Here is a 19,801-nt window from a genome sequence, read left to right on the forward strand (position 1 = left end):
ACTTCCCTGGTGGCACGGTGGTTAAGAATCCGCCTGCCAATGCAGGGGACACAGGTTTTAGCCCTGGTCCGGGAAGATCCCACATGCCGCGGAGCAACTAAGCCCATGTGCCACAGCTACTGAGCCTGCGCTCTAGAGCCTGCGAGCCCAACTACTGAGCCCGTGTGCCACAACTACTGAAGCCTGCGCTCCTGGAGCCTGTGCTCCACAACAAGGGAAGCCACGGCAATGAGAAGCCCGCGCACCACAACCAAGAGTAGCCCCCGCTCGCCACAACTAGAGAAAACCCGCACACAGCAGTGAAGACCCAACGCAGCCAAATATAAATAAGTAAATAAATTTATAAAAAAAAAAAAAATCAAATCACTATGCTGTGAAACTAATAAAATATTTTAAGTTAATTATAACTCAAAATAAGTTCTATAAAGTAAGAGACATTGTTTTATGCACTGCTAGAATACCAGCACCCAGACTAGGGTTGATACTCAGTATGTATTTGCTAAATGAATGAATAAAACTCAGCTTCTAGCTCCTCAGTCTAGGAACCTCAAGTGTCCAGCATTAGCCTCTAAGTCTCCTAGGAACTAATCAAAGAGAATGGGCTTTAGGGGAATTTCCTGGAGGTCCAGTGGTTAGGACTCAGTTCTCTCACCGACAAGGGCCCAGGTTCAATCCCTGGTTGGGGAACAAAGATCCCACAAGCCGTGTGGCATGGACAAAAAAAAAAAAAAAAAAAAGGGAGAGAATGGGCTTTATTATTAAATGAATTTTGGTGGATAAAGAACACTATACCAAGAAGGTAAGGGAGTTAAAAAGGAGAAAAGCTTCAACTAGGTGGCTCTCAGACTTCTATTTTTCCTTGTCATCCTACTATATACTTGCTGGAGACAAAGCTAATGGAGAATCACTCTCAAGTCTTATAAACTTTGAACCAAAGGAAAAAAGAGAAGAAATGGCCTTTACCTGCTGCAAAGAGGTTAAGGTTAGGGTGGGCGGCTAGGACCCAGAAACGATCATGGTCCCTGCGGAAGGTCTGAACCCCAGTCCTAGGAAAGTAAAAGGTACACAAAGAAAAATATTAATTTCCAAGGAAACTTCAGCCTATCACATACAAGAGCATTAAGTGGTAGGCCAGCACACTGATTAAAAAGCTAAATCAAGGACAGTGAACTGCATATTCTAAATAAAGACAGTCATGATAAATTCTACCAAGGAACAGAAAGAGGACTTCAGGGACTTCCCTGGTGGTCCAGTGGTTAAGATTCCAAACTTCCAGTGCAGGGGATTTGGGTTCGATTCCTGGTCTGGGAATTAAGATCCCACATGCCACGTGCAGCATGACCAAAAAAAAAAAAAAAGAGGACTTCAAACTGACTCTACTATTTTGATATTACAACTTCCCCCACTCATCATAATTTTCTACTGTACTGTTTTCATTTAATATTTCTTATTTCTATAGCTACAGAAGAACCTGCTTAAATTTAGAGGAGAAAAAGAACATACACAGAAATTTCTATTTCATGGAAGATTTGTAAATGTTGGCTAACACTAGGTCCCTTCACATTTTCATAATATATAATTTGATTTTTCTACATGCTGAGGATGATGAGAAACAAAAAGTGTTCTAATCTAATTTTTAAAAAGAGAGACAGTAAGAGAGAGAAAGGGGCTTTCCCCTGGGTTTGGTCACACACCATTGTAACCCCCTTACCGCTTAGACATGTCCCAGACTCGGATACTCTTGTCTTCAGAATTGCTGAGGATCAACTCTTGGCGAGGGTGGAAGACAGCACAAGATACATTGTTGTAATGGCCCCGGCAGGTGTCAACTTCCCATGCCTTTGATTCTGAAGAACAAAAAAGAATTAGGTCACCACAACTCCCTACTACTTTAAGTTTGGGATTTCAAATTATGACATCCACTAACCAAATGCTAGGTACTACTACAAAATGTAAAGTTACCAACTCCTTTCTAATAGGGCAATTTTCTTCATTTAAGACTCTGAATCTTTTTTTTAAAAATTTTTATTATTTATTTATTCATTCATTCATTCATTCATTCATTTATTTATTTATTTATGGCTGTGTTGGGTCTTCGTTTCTGTGCGAGGGCTTTCTCTAGTTGTGGCAAGCGGGGGCCACTCTTCATCGCGGTGCACGGGCCTCTCACTATCGCGGCCTCTCGTCGCGGAGCACAGGCTCCAGACGCGCAGGCTCAGTAATTGTGGCTCACGGGCCCAGCCGCTCCGCGGCATGTGGGATCTTCCCAGACCAGGGCTCGAACCCGTGTCCCCTGCATTGGCAGGCAGATTCTCAACCACTGCGCCACCAGGGAAGCCCAAGACTCTGAATCTTTACATATTTCTTTGTTATTTCATTCTCACCCCCCTATCAATTATAACACCTCTTCTCTGTCATTCTTTATCTCCTTATCCTGCTCTGTCATTAGCTGCCACTACAGAATAAATGGAATCTTCATATGGCAGGAATGTAATCTGGTTCAGTCACCACTGTTATCTTCAGAACCCTGAAAAATGGTTAGTACAAAGTAGGTACTCAATAAGTATTTGTTGAATAAATGAATTCTTATTTTTAATTATGTTCATACTCCTCAAAATCAGGATGCCATCAAAGGAAAAAAAGGGAATAAGGCAACTGTCATGCTCCCAGGATTAGCCTAACAACCTAAGGTAGGAAAATGGGTCACTAAGTCTGGAAAACCTGGCTACTTCACCTTGTTGGCCATCAGCCAATATTTTAGGTATGGTGATACTGTCACTGGTTCACTCACCATTCATGCGCCAGATCTTCACTTGACGGTCATCTGCCCCAGATACAATGAGGGGCATAGTGGGGTGGAAGGCAGCCCAGTTAACTCCACGATCATGACCCTGTACAAAAAAAGGTGGTTCTTCTAAACTAAAAAAGTCGTTCTTTATATCTGTTACTCAGAGCAAACCAATGGACCATGCTAGTGGTTATAAACGATGTCTCTGATTTTTACTCTTCATGTGAAAAGACTCAAGGGACTGCTGCTCTAAGATTTGACCATGAGAATTACTACATCAATCTATCTAATATTATTCCCAATTCTCATGGGAATTCCCAAATTCTTCTACTCCCAAATTCAGTTTCATTTGCATTTGGGATATACTACCTTGTTTTGTTACTTGTCTACTTATATTTTATTTCTCCAACTAGTTATTAGCATCTCAAGAATAAAGACCAATTTTATAACTTAATGAAGAAATTCTCAAAGTGTCCTCAAGAAACTCTTAGATGAGCTCCAAGAACCTTTCAGGAAATCTGCAGGGTCAAAAATGATCTCCATAATACTACTAAAATGTTATTTGCCCCTTTTACTCTTATTCTCTCATGACTGTAGAGTTTTCCAGAGGTTACATGACATGTGATGACATCACTGCTTTGATGGCTAATAGACTTTATCCTTATATAGTCCATCTTTTAAGAGTTCTTGGTTTTAATTTCAAATATGATAAAAATTGACAGATATAATGCACATAAACAAAAACTCTCTGGGGTCCTAAATAAGTTTTAAGAGTATAAAAAGGTCCTCAGACCAAAAAGTTTAAGAACTGCTGATTTTAAGATATCTTTTACCCTATTTATACGTTTACACTCTGTATCATAACAGAATCACAGATAAGGTAGTTTCGAATTAGCAGTATTTTTGAGAGGTACCATTCTGCGGTGAAAAGCACCTCGGTTTGGAGTCAGATAGATCCAAGTTCAAAGCCTAGTTCTTCAATTTACTAGACATGTGTAGACTTTGGTAAACCACTTAATTTCTGTAAATCTCAATTTTTTCATCTGCAAAATGAGGTTAATAATATCTCTACCAGTAGATAGCGGTAAGGATTAGATATTTTTAAAACATCTAGTTTGTTTCCCTTATGCTTTTCTATTTTCCCACCATGCATGCAAGTTATTTACACATGGTTGGTTCTCGGTAACTTTGATTTATCATCCTCCCCTTCCCCTTCAAGAGGCTTGACAATGGGCTCTGCTTTGGGACGGTGATGGAACCTGTGCCAGCTTTCATGTTTATAAGGTAACATGACTCTCCCTCAGGTAGCACATAAGCTTCATTTCTCTGTTGGTTCACCCACTATTCTATTTTCAGTGCCTCAAACAGTGCCTGGCACTCAGTAAACCCTGCATAAGTCTTTGTTGAAGGAATGAATAAATGAACGGAATATTGTCACTGTTTCCCTGGAGAAGAGCCCACATCTAGCCACTAGCTATAGTGATAAGTACCTCCAGTACATGCTTCACCACTGCATCCGTAGTTCCAAACAGATCAACCCCAGTTATTCCTCTCACATCCGACTCCACTGCACCAGGGGACAAGTTTTTTTTCCTTAGACCTTTGAAGGGGTAAGGAGTGGGATGAAAAATGTAAACATAATGTTACCAAAAAGAGCACAGTGACAGAAATGCAGAAAGGTACAGTGATAGACTAACATTAATGAAAAAGAAGGGAAAAAGAAATTTAGAGAGACTAAAGAAAGATGCAAGAGCTCCTATCTATCTCTTTCTAAAACTGTTCGAGGGACTTCCCTGGCGGTCCAGTGGTTAAGACTCCACGCTCCCACTGCAGGGGGTGTGGGTTCAATCCCTGATTGGGGAACTAAGATCCCCCACATGCCGTGCGGTGCAGCCAAAACAAACAAACAAAAAAGTTCAAAATAGTGAAGTACATTCACTATCTTCTCTTCTGCTCCCTTAACAGACCCATTACTGGGACTTCTTCCCAGAGGAGGACAATCCAAACTTCTGACAAGCTAATTTCTTCAACAAACCTCATCTCAAGAGCTGTCTACTTGAGATAACACCCATTTCCATTCTTCAATATTTTTGAAATGTGGCCTCAAATGGTAAACATTCAATTTCTACTTTCAACTTTATGAAATCTATAGCAACTTTTCTTCTATCATCTCAAAAAATTTTTAAAGAAAACTCATTTGGGGAGGCCACAGCTCAGTGTTTCTCAAACTAGAAGCTTCTAGGCAACTCATGGGGAAGTTCCAAAGGAGTTAAGGAAACTAAAACTATCAAATATAAAACAGCTTATTTGGTGGATGATATTGTAAAACTACAAATTGTGCAAAAAGTGTACTCATATCTTCTTCTTGACTCTTGGACAGGGGACAAAAATTATTAAAACTGTCATATCCCTTTAAACACTTGCTCAAAAGACTGGTTATAGATCTGAATATATGTATCTTGCCATTAAAACTTTTGGAGACTATAGGGAGAAATCAGCCCATAATTCAAAAACAACAGAAAAGGACTTCCCTGGTGGCACAGTGGTTAAGAATCCACCTGCCTATATGTATACATATAACAGATTCACTTTGTTATATAGTAGAAACTGACACAACATTGTAAAGTAATTATACTCCAATAAAGATGTTAAAAGAAAATTAAAAATAAAAAAAAGAATCCGCCTGCCAATGCAGGGGACACGGGTTTGATCCCTGGTCCAGGAGGATCCTACATGCTGTGGAGAAACTAAGCCCATGTGCCACAACTACTGAAGCCTGCGCGCCTAGAGCCCGTGCCCTGCAACAAGAGAAGCCACTGCAATGAGAAACCCGCGCACCGCAACAAAGAGTAGCCCCCACTCGCTGCAACTAGAGAAAGCCCGCGTGCAGCAACAAAGACCCAGTGCAGCCAAAAATAAATAGATAGATAGATAGATAGGAAGAAACAAAACGAAACAAAACAAAAAAGACACCACAATAAGGAGAGTCTTATTTGTATAGGGCCCACATTTATGGCTCAACCACAACTTGTCTTTAAAATTTGATATTTTGTGCTATAGTCAGAACCAAAATTACAGTAACACTACTACCTTACAGGTGAAAAGCACTTTGTGGTTTTCAAAGCTGATCTAGGTAATGATGCTTTGAGGTGGGCAAGCAGGGATAATTATACCAGCTTACAGATGAGAAAATAGAATGTGGACTAAAATCCTATCTTCTGGAGTATTTGGGGGCTGGGGGGAGAGGAAGATGAAACTACCTGGCACTTATAAAGTAAAAAAACCAAATATCTGTAATAGGGGGGAAATAAAAGCTATCACTTAAAATAAAACCTACGTAGTTTTAAGCCTAAATTTTGGCACCTGTAAGAAAATACAAAATATTAAGTTCAATGATTGTATTTATCTTCACTGTTTTAAAATTACAATGTATCTCTTCTAGTACAATGGCACCTAAACATCAGCATCAGAGAAGCAAGTGCCTAAAAGGACATGACAGTTTTAATTATCTTGTACCCTGTCCATGATAAGCATTCAGCCAACAGGTAGAAAGAAATAAAACCAATGCTTTAAAAAAAATTCATTTTCCTAAGGCTTCATGAATACATCATCACAGGGATGCCTCCTTTCACTTATTTCATTTATCCCTTTAATGGGATCTGTCAACTTTTTCTAATGAGTCTGGCGTAGGAAACAGATTCAAAGGAAGATACAAAGACAGACAGCTGTGAGGAACTTCACCTCCAATAAGCTTCAACAAACACATTAAAAGGAAAGCTGTATGACAGAATGGAAGCCTTTGTTGCACTTGCTTGTAATGATCCAGGAAAAGGGGAAGAGCAAAAACAGACAGATGAATAGTGACAGGAAGTGAAAAGATATTTAGAGAAGAAATATTTGAGCCTTCAACAAGCTACTCACTAGGACTGAACGACAGATGGAAAATTTCTACAGCAGCTACTCAGATCCAGAGGGAGGGGAGGACACTCTCAGAATGGACCAGTTTGATGCACACTTCCCAGTGGGAACCAGGGGAAGTAGTAAAAAGAGAGGGATGAGGACAGGATTTGGCAGCAAATTAATACTTTTTTAGTAGTCATTTCAAAGATTAAGACTGAATTACATGGGCTTGACATGCAAAAGTATAAGCACATTAAAATAATTTCACTGTCAGTTTACTTGGAAGATCAAGCTAAAAAAGTAACCTATCTTTTAAATATAGGTTGTAAATATATTCCCTTTTAAACAAATATTTTTTGCCAGGCTAATACAAAAGATCAAGTTAAGCTAAGCCCTGTGGGTTAATCCTAATAGAAGGGGTATCAAGAAGACAGGTTTTCCTTAAAGACCTCTGTTTCCTTATTATTTACTTAGTTCAGAGAGTGTCCCCCTTCAAAGAGAGACACTCAGAAAGATTAGAATTTTCACCAGTCCTCTAAATTTGAGGGGTTTTGTTCTCTGACTCAGAACTAACTTTTTCCCTCCTGGAAACACTGGAAATATTAACTCTGGTTCCTAACAGAGCTGACTGCTAATTTCTCTTCCTGTGTTCAGATTTATTTGAACCCAGGCAAAATAACTCTGCTAAAAAGAGTATGCTGACTTCCAGAAAAGGAAAGAATGCATAAGTCTAACCCAAAAGCTCCTTCCACTTGGTTAAATACCAAAGCATCTCCTTCCACCCTGGTTAAGGAGTTACTGGAAATCAAGAGAGTTGTGAGTACAGAAAAACACTTAGAAACGGTAAAGAGAGAATTAACATTAGTAACATTAGTACAAAATTTCAGTTATCACATATACTAAGTATAGCAATTGTAATGTTATTATATAGTAATTCATGCACTTTACACATTCAAGAGCAAGCATAAACCAAAATGGGGTCAGACCCTCTCCCTCTCTTCTCTGATTTAGGGCCTTTGATTCTGATGCAAATATGTTCTTCTACAAAAGTGAAGAAAAGGATTTCTTGCCTTGGGCATTTCATGATGACCAAAGAGAATCCATTCACCTAAGTGCCCCAAATTGCTTTAGCTAGGCCACAGGGAACCTGCTCTGCAAGAATCAGGTGGCATAAACAGTACTCTTAGAGTGGAGCAGTATAAGGCCCCTCCAACCCGATGCACTACGAAAGAATTAAGCCCCAGTGGCCAAAGCACCAGTTTATGCATGTAACAAATTAACTTCTCTATGATCTAGAATGGCATTACCTGTACACCATTCTTAGAAGAACTGAGAAAACAGTCACTCAAAGTATTTGAGTAGCACGTAATTCTCTCACAGATCCCCAGTTGGGAAAGGTTATTCTAAGTAATTGCCCCTGATTAGCTGGAACAGCGTGACCTGGGATCGAACCCCATCAGGCTCCCATATCCTGAGACAGAGAGGGTGCTTTGAATGCGTGCACGTGAAAAACCATGGAAAGCCACAGCTAGGTTACTGCGGGAGTGAAGAGTAAGCTCCCTGGTACTAACAGTGAGGAGAGGACACAGGCTCACAGTGCCTGTGCCTAACACCTTCTGCTGGCATGGCTGGTCACATCTGGGTGTACTTCAAAAAGCCTAGCCAGTCTGACGAAAAACTGCAATGGCAAAAGCCCTAGCAGAAGAGAGGACAATTGCCCTATCTCCAAGACAATCTTGTTTATACCACTCCCTTCTAATTCTGAACCTTTGAAACTGCAGACACAGCATGATTCTACTGTAGAATGTAGAACACAGCAAGAGGTTCTACTTCCAACTGTCCTCATCTTCCCCTTGGCTTGTCTCTATACTACATGAATCTTAAACACCAGCTATTATAACATTTCAAATGCTGCACCCAGGAATCCAAATTGACTAACTTGCTTTTTAAAACAGCAAGTATCATACTGCCCCAGCCCACCATGCCACAAGGGAGTTGGGAAAAGTTATCAGCTTTCTTTATTACCACAAAGAACTAGGCAAGGACCTATGAGGAGTCCTTCCTTTTACAGAATGAAAACAGTGTGCTGTGGTCTAGTCACAGACATTTCAGAGAATCCAATCTCTAAGAATTTCTAAGGCAACAAACAACTAGAAACAATTCAGGAAGTGACAAGTAAATTTAACTGGGCAGAGAACCATAGCATTTAGAATTTCATTTCCCTATTCCATTTCTCAACAAAGCACTTCCATTTTTCCAGCATGTCAATCTCATAGGTACAGTCCTTCCTCTGCATTTAAATTCTCAGTTCTCCTCTATAAAGCACTAAAAATTTAAATCCTTATCCCAAAATCAAGACACTGTATACAAACTGTGAAAGGAGGGATTATCACAACTATCCAAAATCTACAAGTTATTTTTCATCCTAGAAGTCTGTCAGTTAAAAGGCTTTCTGGACGTGAAAATCCCTCCTCCAACCCTCATGCTCCTTACACTAGAAGATATATAATAGCAGGATTTTCCTGTTTCTGAATGAAGCCACAGGATCCAAGAGCCCTGATGCCCTGATTCCCTGCACTAATCTACTCCCAAAATTCATTTTTGTCAAAGATTTTTTTTTTATCTTAGGGGAAAGCTTGATTCTTAATCAAATACTCCCTAAAACTGAACTAACTAAAAGGTGAAATTTTCTTCAAATTAAAATAAATTTTCTAGAGCAGCCACTTTTCTTAGAATACCTCTAACATGAAGAACCATCAAAGCAGATTTAATACCCTCAAAATCAAAGACACTATTATATGAGAACAGAATATTCTCAGTTTTCCTGTTCTAAGCCAACTACCCTCACTATTTTAAGCAATTGCAGTTTTGCGCCAGACACCACTAGGTTGTCCCCTGAACTTGGGCAGCTCACCAGAAATATCCCAAACGCGCACAGTCTGGTCCAGGCTGGCTGATACAACCAGGTCTTCTGAGGGGTGGAACTGAGCACACATCACATAATGATTGTGCCCCGTTAATACACTGCAAGAGGAAAAAAGAAAGACAATACCAAATTAGAGGCAGGAATCAACAGATTCCTACGTGCTAAATACCATGTTCCATATTGAGCAGATGCAGGTCCAATTATACTTTTTTGGAGGCAAAGGCAAGTCATCCTAACAATTCTGAACTAATAATAATAAGCAAGGTCAGCTGTTTCAAGAGTGGCTCTCTTCTTGCCTGTAATGTTTTAGTATTTACATATTACTAATTTCAGGAGAACTGAGACTGTACAGCTTTCCTCTCAGATTAAAGATGCAGTAAAATACCAAAATAAATGAAATCTTAGTAACTCATACTGGAAGCTATGTTAGATTTTAGTGGGGTATCCCTCTTAAAGGCCATCACTTTAAATAGTCCTTACATACTTATGGAAAGCTCTACAGCCAAATACAAAGCAGGACAGAAGTCTAGATCTTGACTCAGGTTTCACGGGAACAGAACTGAAAACCAGCCAAAAATTTTGTTCTAGAAGCCTAGCTATATGACCTCCTTTGCCTGGTAAGAAATGACCAGTAAATCCAGGTTCATATATTACTAATGAGATTGCTTCTGTATTTATCATTTTATACACAAGAGTGTCTTACAAATATAATCAGTAATTAATCAGCGGACATAGCCCATTAGTGAAGGGAGATGATTATTCTGAAGACAAGCTGATTATGAAAATACTAGGAAATGAAAGTTTTTTCAGCTCTCTGTCTCCTGCTTTACCAGACACAGGTCCTAGACTGCCAGTTCCACACTCGGATGGTCTGATCATCTGAAGCACTCAGAATCCAAGGATATTCCTGAAAAATATTCCAGACAAAGGGTTTGAACATGAAACAAATGTGTTCTTCCAGGCTCCTGTAACCCATTTCTCTCTTTGGAGGAAATATTCCGTTGCCTAACGTCTCAGCTAGTTTCTAAACGATTTTGATTTATCAGGCTAGTTATCTATTCCTCCTTACCATTCTACCAACTTTTCCCAACTTTGGCACTTTCAGCTATAAGGTTTAAGAGTAGAAGCCAGACATAGTAGATTCTCAGAGGCAAAGAGTATAACACATATTTACGTTTACTTTTACATATGTGCATATGTATATATGATTTATATTTATAAATAATCTTGTAAATTAAGATCTTGTGAAAGGATCTCTTCTCTTTAACCCTAAGATTGGAATATTCTTTGTTTTTTTATAAATTTATTTATTTATTATTATTTTTAAAAATTTTTGGCTGGGACTTCCCTGGTGGCGCAGTGGTTAAGAATCCGCCTGCCAATGCAGGGGACATGGGTTCGAACCCTGGTCCGGGAAGATCCCACATGCTGCGAAGCCACCGCAATGAGAAGCATGTGCACCACAAGGAAGAGTAGCCCCCACTCACCGCAACTAGAGAAAGCCTGTGTGCAGCAACGAAGATCCAACGCAGCCAAAAATAAATAAATAAAATATAAATTAAAAAAAAAAATTTTTTTTTGGCTGTGTTGGGTCTTCCTTGTGGTGCACGGGCTTCTCATCGTGGTGGCTTCTCTTGTTGCGGAGCATGGACTCCAGGCACGCAGGCTTCAGTAGTTGTGGCTCTCGGGCTCTAGAGCACAGGCTCAGTAGTTGCGGCACACGGGCTTAGTTGCTCCACGGCATGTGGGATCTTACCGGACCACGGCTCAAACCCGCATCCCCTGCATTGGCAGGCAGATTCTTAACCACTGCACCACCAGGGAAGCCCCTGGAATATTGTTTTAAAGTCTGACTTTTCCCTGTCAGACCATCCAGTCTCAAAAAATTCCCAAGTCTCAGTAAACAAAGCAGAAAGTGACGTGTAAAAACAATTCAGCCCTTTTAGAGTCTTCAAGCTTTTTAAGAAAAGGAAGTATTTGTTAGTCACAGTTGTATCTCCAGTGTTTAGCAACGAATTTAATAAGCACAAGGTACACATATACTTATTAAACTGAAAAAATAAAAGGAAATAAGCTTTTCATAACTTTTCAGCTGAACGGCAACTTGTTCTAGGCAAGAGCCTTCAGCAAGTCCTGAATGGCAATGACAATTAGTTCCTTCTGAGTAAATTATCTTATTGAATGGCCCTCATTTTCAAATGTTTCAGCTATAATTTTAGCATTCATCGTCTCCTATTCTATCCTAAAATTTTTTTAATTTTAAAAAAGGGTAAAGTATTATTAGCCAGGAATTTATTGTTTATTTCATTATATTCTTTCTTACTTAATTCAAGAGACTTAGTTTACTCAGAGTCAAGGAATAGTAGAAGTTAATTCTAATAGCATATAATTACAGAGAAATCCAGTCAGGTTGGGACTAGATTAAGAGGTTGGGCGTCTCTAATCTGTAACTCAGTATCTGTCTACTGTGATACCTAACAAATCGAGAAAGGTAGTAAGCTTGGCTAAAGGAATAGCCTCTACCAGACCCTAAAATCCTAGGATAAAAGCACATGATTGTTAATGTTTCAAAACATTTGTTAGCTCATCAAAATGGCATCTTACCTTGACCTTCTTCTAGACACACTATTTAATAATACTCTACATGTGATTAGCCTGCAAACTTTTGTGTGCTAGCTCAGCAAACCTAAAATCAAATCTCTGCTTTTCCCTACAGAGAATCAATGCCTTCCTCATAAAGCCCACTGAATCCAATTAAATTAAATTCAAATATAACTCTGAGTGCTTCCTCTTGCAGAAGGAAACAAAGCAGAAAGGTCAACACCTCACAGATCCTAGAAGAACCAATAACATAATTCTGTTATCAAAGCACGGATTCTTGAGGAGCAAGTAGAAGATTCCCACAGGGAAACTGAAGAATGCTCTAAAACAAGAGCCACAATGGCTACTTACATGATGAAAAAACGTAGTGCGGATGTAGTCTAAGTGCCCAAGCAATGTGAAGAGACAGCGCCGAAGCTTGTAATTCCAAACCTGCAAAGAGAAAAATTCAACTAAGGAATAGGACGTAAGGTCTTGCACCTCTATAAGCCCCAGGTTTCTCAATAAACAAGTTTGGATTTATATTTTGGCATTTTTAAATAGGTAAGAATCTTGATAGGGAATCTTGTTTAAGGTTGGAGGGGAAAAGACCATGAATGAAAATATAAGTCAGCTAAACAAAATGTAGGGAGGGAAAAAGGGCAAGGCTAGGGAAACCTAAAGATAAAATTATGGAAAGGTTTTTCTTTTTTTCTGGGAAGAAACCATCTGTATTTGATAACATAAGACAAAATGCTTATCTAAGACTCAACTTGAAATTCTTCTTTCTACTGCATTATTGTGTTCTTAGCTTGAATACAGATCCCTTACTTAGTGCTTACCTATCACCTTAGCTCAGGATAAAAAAAAGTAGGATGGATATGACTGCAAAGGAAAGAATGGTATGATATATAGCATCATCTTTTGTTAGACTCCTAATTTGATGACAAATGATGCCCATACATTCATGGGCTGTACTCATCTATCATGCAAACATATTTTAGCTCATCACTATGGAAAAGACTGCATTGCTCAGTTAGGCTGAGCTAAGCAGAAAAACATCATATTCAGATAAGAAGTTAAGCCAACTACCAAAGTATCAGGCATCAATGGACACAATTGAGGAAGATGCTGAAACCAGGACCATAAGTGTACGACAGCTCACACTTCCCATCCAGAAAAACTCCCAAAAATGTAAAAATAAGAGGTCAGATGCCTTTTTTTTCTGCTATAACATTTAACGCTTGTTTATAATCTATCTAGGCCAGGTTGTTACTATTCTTTCCTATTTTTACTTAAAAACTGTTAAATTTTCTTTCATAAATCACAAAAGGTAATCCCATTTCCTGTAACAAATTTGAATAACCCTTAAGTCTGATTGTCCAAAAAAGAATGTAAGCTCCCTAAAGGTGGGATCCTTGTCCATCATGCTCAACACTATACCCCTAGCACCTAACATAGCAGCTAACACTTAGTACATGCTCAAAAGGTATGTGCAGCAGAAATGAGAAAAGGTAAATAACACGAAAAGTGAAAATATTCCAATACCTTCACCTTCATCTGTTGAGTCATCTATAAATAAATATACATGTACACAGTGGAGTTTGAGTTTCACACAAAAATTAGATCATACCATAAATACTATTCTGTAACTAGCTTTTTTTCCTCTTATAGAGGTCAGCATTTTAAACTTTCGTATTTCTAGCTTCAAATTGTCTTGACTCCTTTATAGTCCTCTATCAAATTCCAGCACTGTGAATTCTGAAAGACCTATAGGGTTTTTAGACCTTGGCCATCTGTGATTCCTGTCTTACTCTTTGTAAGTCAGGATTATACTAATACTACATTTATCTGGGTATAGCAAACAATATGATGGTCCATAAACATGACTTTTCGAGATAATCCCACTTTCATTAGAGAAATATAAATTTAAACCACAGCATAATAGCAGTACACACCCAACAGCTAGCTAATTCCTTTATTTAATAACAGCTTTAAGATATAATTCAAATCCCATCTAATTCACCCATTTAAAGTATAGAATTCAGTATTTTTTTAATACATTCATAGTTGTTCAACCATCAGCACAATCAATTTTAGGACATTTCATCACCCCCAAAAGAAGACTATACCCATTAGTACTCCTCATTTTCTCCCAACCCCCCACCAAACTCCAGACAACCATTAATCAACTTTCTGTCTCTACTGATTTGCTCTACTGATCTGGATATTTCGCACAAATGAAAGATAACTCCTTTTCAAAAATTTAATGATTTGGGGAAAAAAATTTTTTTCTTCAATGTCACTCAGTCTTTTTCTTAAAACAGATCATAAGGAACCCAAGTTAACCATTCTTAATACTTAATGGTCATCACTTTACTAGAAATATTACAAGGAAGTGATATCCTTAGGAGCTTTTGCGGCCTATCAGGTGATTTGAGCTTCCACTAACTGCCCCCAGGATCAGTGCCTAAAACCTAGAAACCAGAAAGAACTGTCCTTCCTATAATTCTAATGCCTCTTTTCCCTACAGGCAGCTGTCACTTTTCATGCCTGTTACCTAAGTTCTACTGTATAATTTATAACTTCCTGAGGTAGCTTCTGAAGACTATTTCTTTTCATGAAGTAAATTTTTCTGGTTTACTTAGATACATCCATCTCCTCTCCCATTTATCTGTTTGTTTGTTTATTCATTTATTTATTTATGGCTGCGTTGGGTCTTCGTTGCTGCGCGCGGGCTTTCTCTAGTTGCGGCGAGTGGGGGCTACTCTTCGTTGCGGTGCGTGGGCTTCTCATTGCAGTGGCTTCTCTTGTTGTGGAGCACAGGCTCTAGGCGCGTGGGCTTAGTAGTTGTGGCTCGTGGGCTCTAGAGCGCAGGCTCAGTAGTTGTGGCACACGGGCTTAGCTGCTCCGCAGCATGTGGGATCTTCCCAGACCAGGGATAGAACCTGTGTCCCCTGCATTGGCAGGAGGATTCTTAACCCCTGCACCACCAGGGAAGTCCTATTTATTTATTTATTTATTAATTTGGTTGTGACATGTCTTAGTTGCAGCACGTGGGCTCCTTAGTTGCGACCGGCAGGCTCCTTATAGTTGCAGCTCATGGGCTCCTTAGTTGCAGCTCACAGGCTCCCTAGTTGCGGCTAACCGGCTCCTTAGTTGTAGCACACGGGCTCCTTAGTTGTGGCATGCATGTGCGATCTACTTCCCTGACCAGAGATGGAACCCAGGCCCCCTGCATTGGGAACGCGGAGTTTTAACCACTGTGCCACCAGGGAAGTCCCCCATTTCCTCCCCATCTTTAATGTTACTGCCTAAGCTCATGCTCTGTTCATTTCCCACATGGACTTTTATAAAAGTCTCCTAACTAGTATCTGCCTCCAGTCTTGCCCAATTCATCCAATCTTTTCTCTATACTGCCACTCAAGTAACCTTTTCATAAAAATGGGAATCTGATGTCACTCCTCTACTTAAACGCCTTTAATGACTCATTGTTATTTGTATGATAACATCCAAACTTCTGAGCACTACAAGGAGGTACTCCATAATCTGGCCCTTCTCATCTTCTGCTCCTTCTCTCACCTTTTGTCCAGATTTTATCCACACAAAACTAATTATAGTTTCTCAAATGTATCCAGCTATGTCATACCTTTTTGTCTTTGTACCTAGATTGTCCTTCCCTATTTCACTTTGGTTATCTCTCTATTGTATTACTTACTAAACTGTACATGCTATTATTTGGGTATATATTTAACTCCTCCATTAGAATAAAAGCTCCTTGAGAGCAGAAACCATTTCTTATTTATTTTTGAATTCCAAAAATATAAAACAGTGCCTGCTACACAGTAAGCATTCAATAAGTGTCTGCTGGATAAGTGCTCTGGATAATGTCAAAAGCCTGAGCTCTGTATGCATGAGATGTCTGGGTTTTCAGTCCCTTCCGTAATTCCCAAACTTCACATTGCCTGTCTTTTACTCCCAGTCATGACAGACCCTCTATACCTTAATCTTATAGTCATCTCCTCCAGAGACAAACAGTGGCTGCTGCTTATGGAAGTCAATGCCTCGCACTGGACCTGGGGAAGAAGGCAGGCAATACACGTTAAAGAGAGTTATGCTTCCTAGTCTCTAAGGTGATTCTTATTCAGAATTTTCCAGTTCTATCCCTCCCATGCTCTATAATCCTAAAGAAAGTTGAAACTACTCCAGAAGACAATAAATATTTATATCTCTTTTAGCTTCCTCCTAGAAACTGTTATCTTACCATCATGTTCATCAAACTTGTCAATGAGGGTACACATCCGATAGTCCCATAACTGAATGACCCCATTGTGTAAACTGGTCAGGATCCAGGGTCTTTTGGGGTGAAAACTGAGTCCTGAGGAAAAAAAATCAGACAATGATCCAATGAGCTAAATAAGCCCCATGATGTCATCTCCTGCCAACTCTGATAAGAAAACAGGACAGCTAGGTTGATCCTAGGTTCATACATTCATTGATTGGATGCCACACATTGTGAATTTTATGGTATTATGTGCTGGATTTTTTGTTATATTTCTTTTTTTTTTTAACATCTTTATTGGAGTATAATTGCTTTACAATGGTGTGTTAGTTTCTGCTTTATAACAAAGTGAATCAGTTATACATATACATATGTTCCCATATCTCTTCCCTCTTGCATCTCCCTCCCTCCCCACCCTCCCTATCCCACCCCTCTAGGTGGTCACAAAGCACAGAGCTGATCTCCCTGTGCTATGCGGTTGCTTCCCACTAGCTATCTATTTTACGTTTGGTAGTGTATATAAGTCCATGCCACTCCCTCACTTTGTCACAGCTTACTGTTACATTTCTTTAGATACTGTTGGGCTTTAGTTTAGGATGCAGTTACTTGGAATTAGTTGATCCTTTTGAGGCTTGCTCTTTAAGTTTTGTTAGGATGGGTCCATAGCAGCCTTTAGCTTAGGTCTAATTTGGCACCACTATTAAAGCAATACCCATTTGAAATCTCTATATCATGCCCTATAGTATCAGGAGGTCTATACTGGCCAGTATGTGAGCTCAATATGGGATTGTTCTGCCTTCTCCTCTCTAGTGGTTCTTTCCCAGGCTTTGGGTCATTTCCTCACATGCATGTGCAGATTAGTACTCAAAGGCCTGACAGGATCCCCTGCAGAACTCTAGGGTTCTCTGTGCAGCTCCCTCTTCTCTGGTATTTTGCCCAGCAACTTCTAGCTGTCTTGACTTCCCTGAACTCTAAACTGTCTCCTCAGTGAGACCACGGGGCTCTTCCCCCCTCCCTGTACTGCAGCCTGGAAACTCTCTCCAGGTAGTAAGCTAAAACAATCATAGGACTCATCTTGTTTATTTCCCTTCTCTCAAGAATCACTCTCGCACTGCCTGTTGTCCAATGTCCGAAAACCTTTGTTTCACACATTTTGTTCAGTTACGCAGGTATTTAAGGTGGGAAGATAAACCTGGTCTCTCTTATTCCATCATGACTGGAAATGGAAGTCCACAGAAGTAACAACTGCTAACAGTTTGGACTGTAGTCTTTCAGGTTTTTAATGCAATCCATATCATTTTATGAAAATGGAGATAACATTATAATGTTCTGCAAACTTCTTCCTCACTTAACTATATATAATGGATCTCATTACATTTAAGTGCATATAAATGTAGACTCATTCTTTTTAACAACTGCAAGGTATAAATGCACCACATTTTAAAATTATTCTACTCATGGGCATTTAAGTTTTTTCTCCTAACTTTTATCTGCCAGAAAATAGGACCTAATGAAGATGCTTCCACACATAATCTAGCCTATTTCCATTATTACTGATTTAGGCTAAAGACTGGAAATGAGATTGTTCAGGAATAAGGTATGTGCATTTAACATTTTGGTAGATACTATCTGATTGCAAAAAGACTTTATCAACATACAGTCTTACCAAATTTCTGAAGGTACCCATTTTGCACACATTGGTCAACATGGGATGTTATCAGCTATTTGTTGTTTTGCTTGCTTTACTAATCTAAGACCACTTTTTTCATTATTAGTGAGATAAAGAGTATTTTCATTTATTTATTGAACACTTTTATTTCTTCTTCTAAACTTTCCATTAGGTTGTTCATTTCCCCCGCCCCCGCCCCCGTCCCCGTTATATACAGGAACACTCATTAATGGATATTTACTCTCAAATATTTTGATATCCTTCCCCCCCAACACTTTCCTTCCCTACTGCCCAATAAGAAATCAGGAGCAGAAGAGAAAACTCCAGGATTATAAAGACCCATTTCAGCCATCCAGGAATTCTTAATGGTACTCTTCTTCATAACCAAGATTCCCAAGAGACTTAGAATTTGCTCAGAATCTATTCTTACATTAATAATGGCATCCAGTTTCTGAGCTATCGAGTCTACGCCAGTCACCTTTCATATAGTTTCTCATTTTAATTCTATCTATAAAAGAATGTTAATTATTCACATATTACAGATGAGGAAATAGATTTAGAAATGTTAAGTTGCCCAAGGTCGTGCAGTTCGTTACCGAATGTTTCAGGATTCCAAAGCAAGCCCACCTGACTCCAAACAGCAAATTTCTAACCACTTTGCTATGCTACATTAAAAAATTTTTTTTATTTTATATTACTAAATATTCAAGATACAAATCTTTTCCCCAAGTCTCTGCCTTTCTCATTCTAACATTCTAAGAGACTACTATTGCAATTTCAGTTGTTTGTCCTCCACCTCCATCCACTGATGCACAAGTTTTAGAGTTGTCATATTCAGGAAATAAAAATAAAGATGCCCAGTTAAATTTGAATTTCAGATAAAAAGTGAACAATACTAAAAAGTTATTCGCTTTTTACCTGAAATTCAAATCCAATTAGGCATCCTCTATTTTATCCGGCAGCCTGTGCAAACTAAGACTTAACAATGTCCTGTTTCCAGGTAGGCAACAGAGTCCAATGGAGGCACTGGATGTTGATATGGTGCAGCCCAAGGCCTCCTTAAGAGAGGTAGCCAGTGCTCGTCTCCGAAAAACCTAGAGTTGGACACGAATAGCAGAGGTCGAGACTCGATCCCCAGGGCCACTCTCTACAACACAGTCATCAAAAAAACCAACAGGTCACAGGGCCTTGGGAGCAGAATAAAAGTCGCAGCACAGGCCCCAGGAGAGGAGGGGAGGAGGAACGAAGCTAAGGAACCTCCTGCGGTTCGTTAACCACTATAGGAAAATCAAATCCCGAGGGCACGCCAAAGGAGACAGGACTGCAGGTGAACCGCCCGCCAGGCCTAACCTCCCTCGGTCCCATCTTCCTCTGGTTCGCACGGTGGGCCCAATTCAGCCCGTTAAGTCTACCTTCTCTCTCTTCCCCGGTGACAGCGCCGCCCCTGTCATCCAGCCTCCGTTCTCCCCCTTTTAATCTCCATTACCTTTGACCCGCGCACTCTTGGTCTCGAATTTGGTTAGCATCCTTCAGATCTCCGGCTTCGACCTGTTAATCCGAGCCCCTGACACTCCCTGCCGTCCTTTGGTTGCCTCCACGTCAGCGTCCCTCAGCCGCGACTCCCGGAAGTTCCCCAGACACGAACTTCCGGCCCCA

The 19,801-nt window shown here is 39.7% G+C and overlaps 1 protein-coding gene across 2 annotated transcripts in view; it reads right to left on the bottom strand.

The window, feature by feature from the left end:
* COPA (COPI coat complex subunit alpha) overlaps positions 1 to 19,781 on the bottom strand; it is a 51,158-nt gene extending 31,377 nt beyond the window's left edge. For both annotated transcript variants that reach the window (XM_036830241.1, XM_036830231.1), the window contains exons 1-10: positions 19,632 to 19,781; positions 16,459 to 16,572; positions 16,197 to 16,270; positions 12,567 to 12,647; positions 10,445 to 10,521; positions 9,603 to 9,712; positions 4,279 to 4,388; positions 2,792 to 2,891; positions 1,712 to 1,847; positions 964 to 1,046 (exon numbers count right to left, since the gene is read on the bottom strand). In XM_036830241.1, the coding sequence (XP_036686136.1) occupies positions 964 to 1,046; positions 1,712 to 1,847; positions 2,792 to 2,891; positions 4,279 to 4,388; positions 9,603 to 9,712; positions 10,445 to 10,521; positions 12,567 to 12,647; positions 16,197 to 16,270; positions 16,459 to 16,572; positions 19,632 to 19,671 (925 nt within the window). In that variant the 5' untranslated portion in view covers positions 19,672 to 19,781. The remainder of the gene's footprint in view (positions 1 to 963; positions 1,047 to 1,711; positions 1,848 to 2,791; positions 2,892 to 4,278; positions 4,389 to 9,602; positions 9,713 to 10,444; positions 10,522 to 12,566; positions 12,648 to 16,196; positions 16,271 to 16,458; positions 16,573 to 19,631) is intronic.
* Positions 19,782 to 19,801: the final 20 nt, after the last annotated feature.

The sequence above is a fragment of the Balaenoptera musculus genome, chromosome 1 (genome assembly GCF_009873245.2).
Source record: "Balaenoptera musculus isolate JJ_BM4_2016_0621 chromosome 1, mBalMus1.pri.v3, whole genome shotgun sequence".
Taxonomy (NCBI): Eukaryota; Metazoa; Chordata; class Mammalia; order Artiodactyla; family Balaenopteridae; genus Balaenoptera; species Balaenoptera musculus.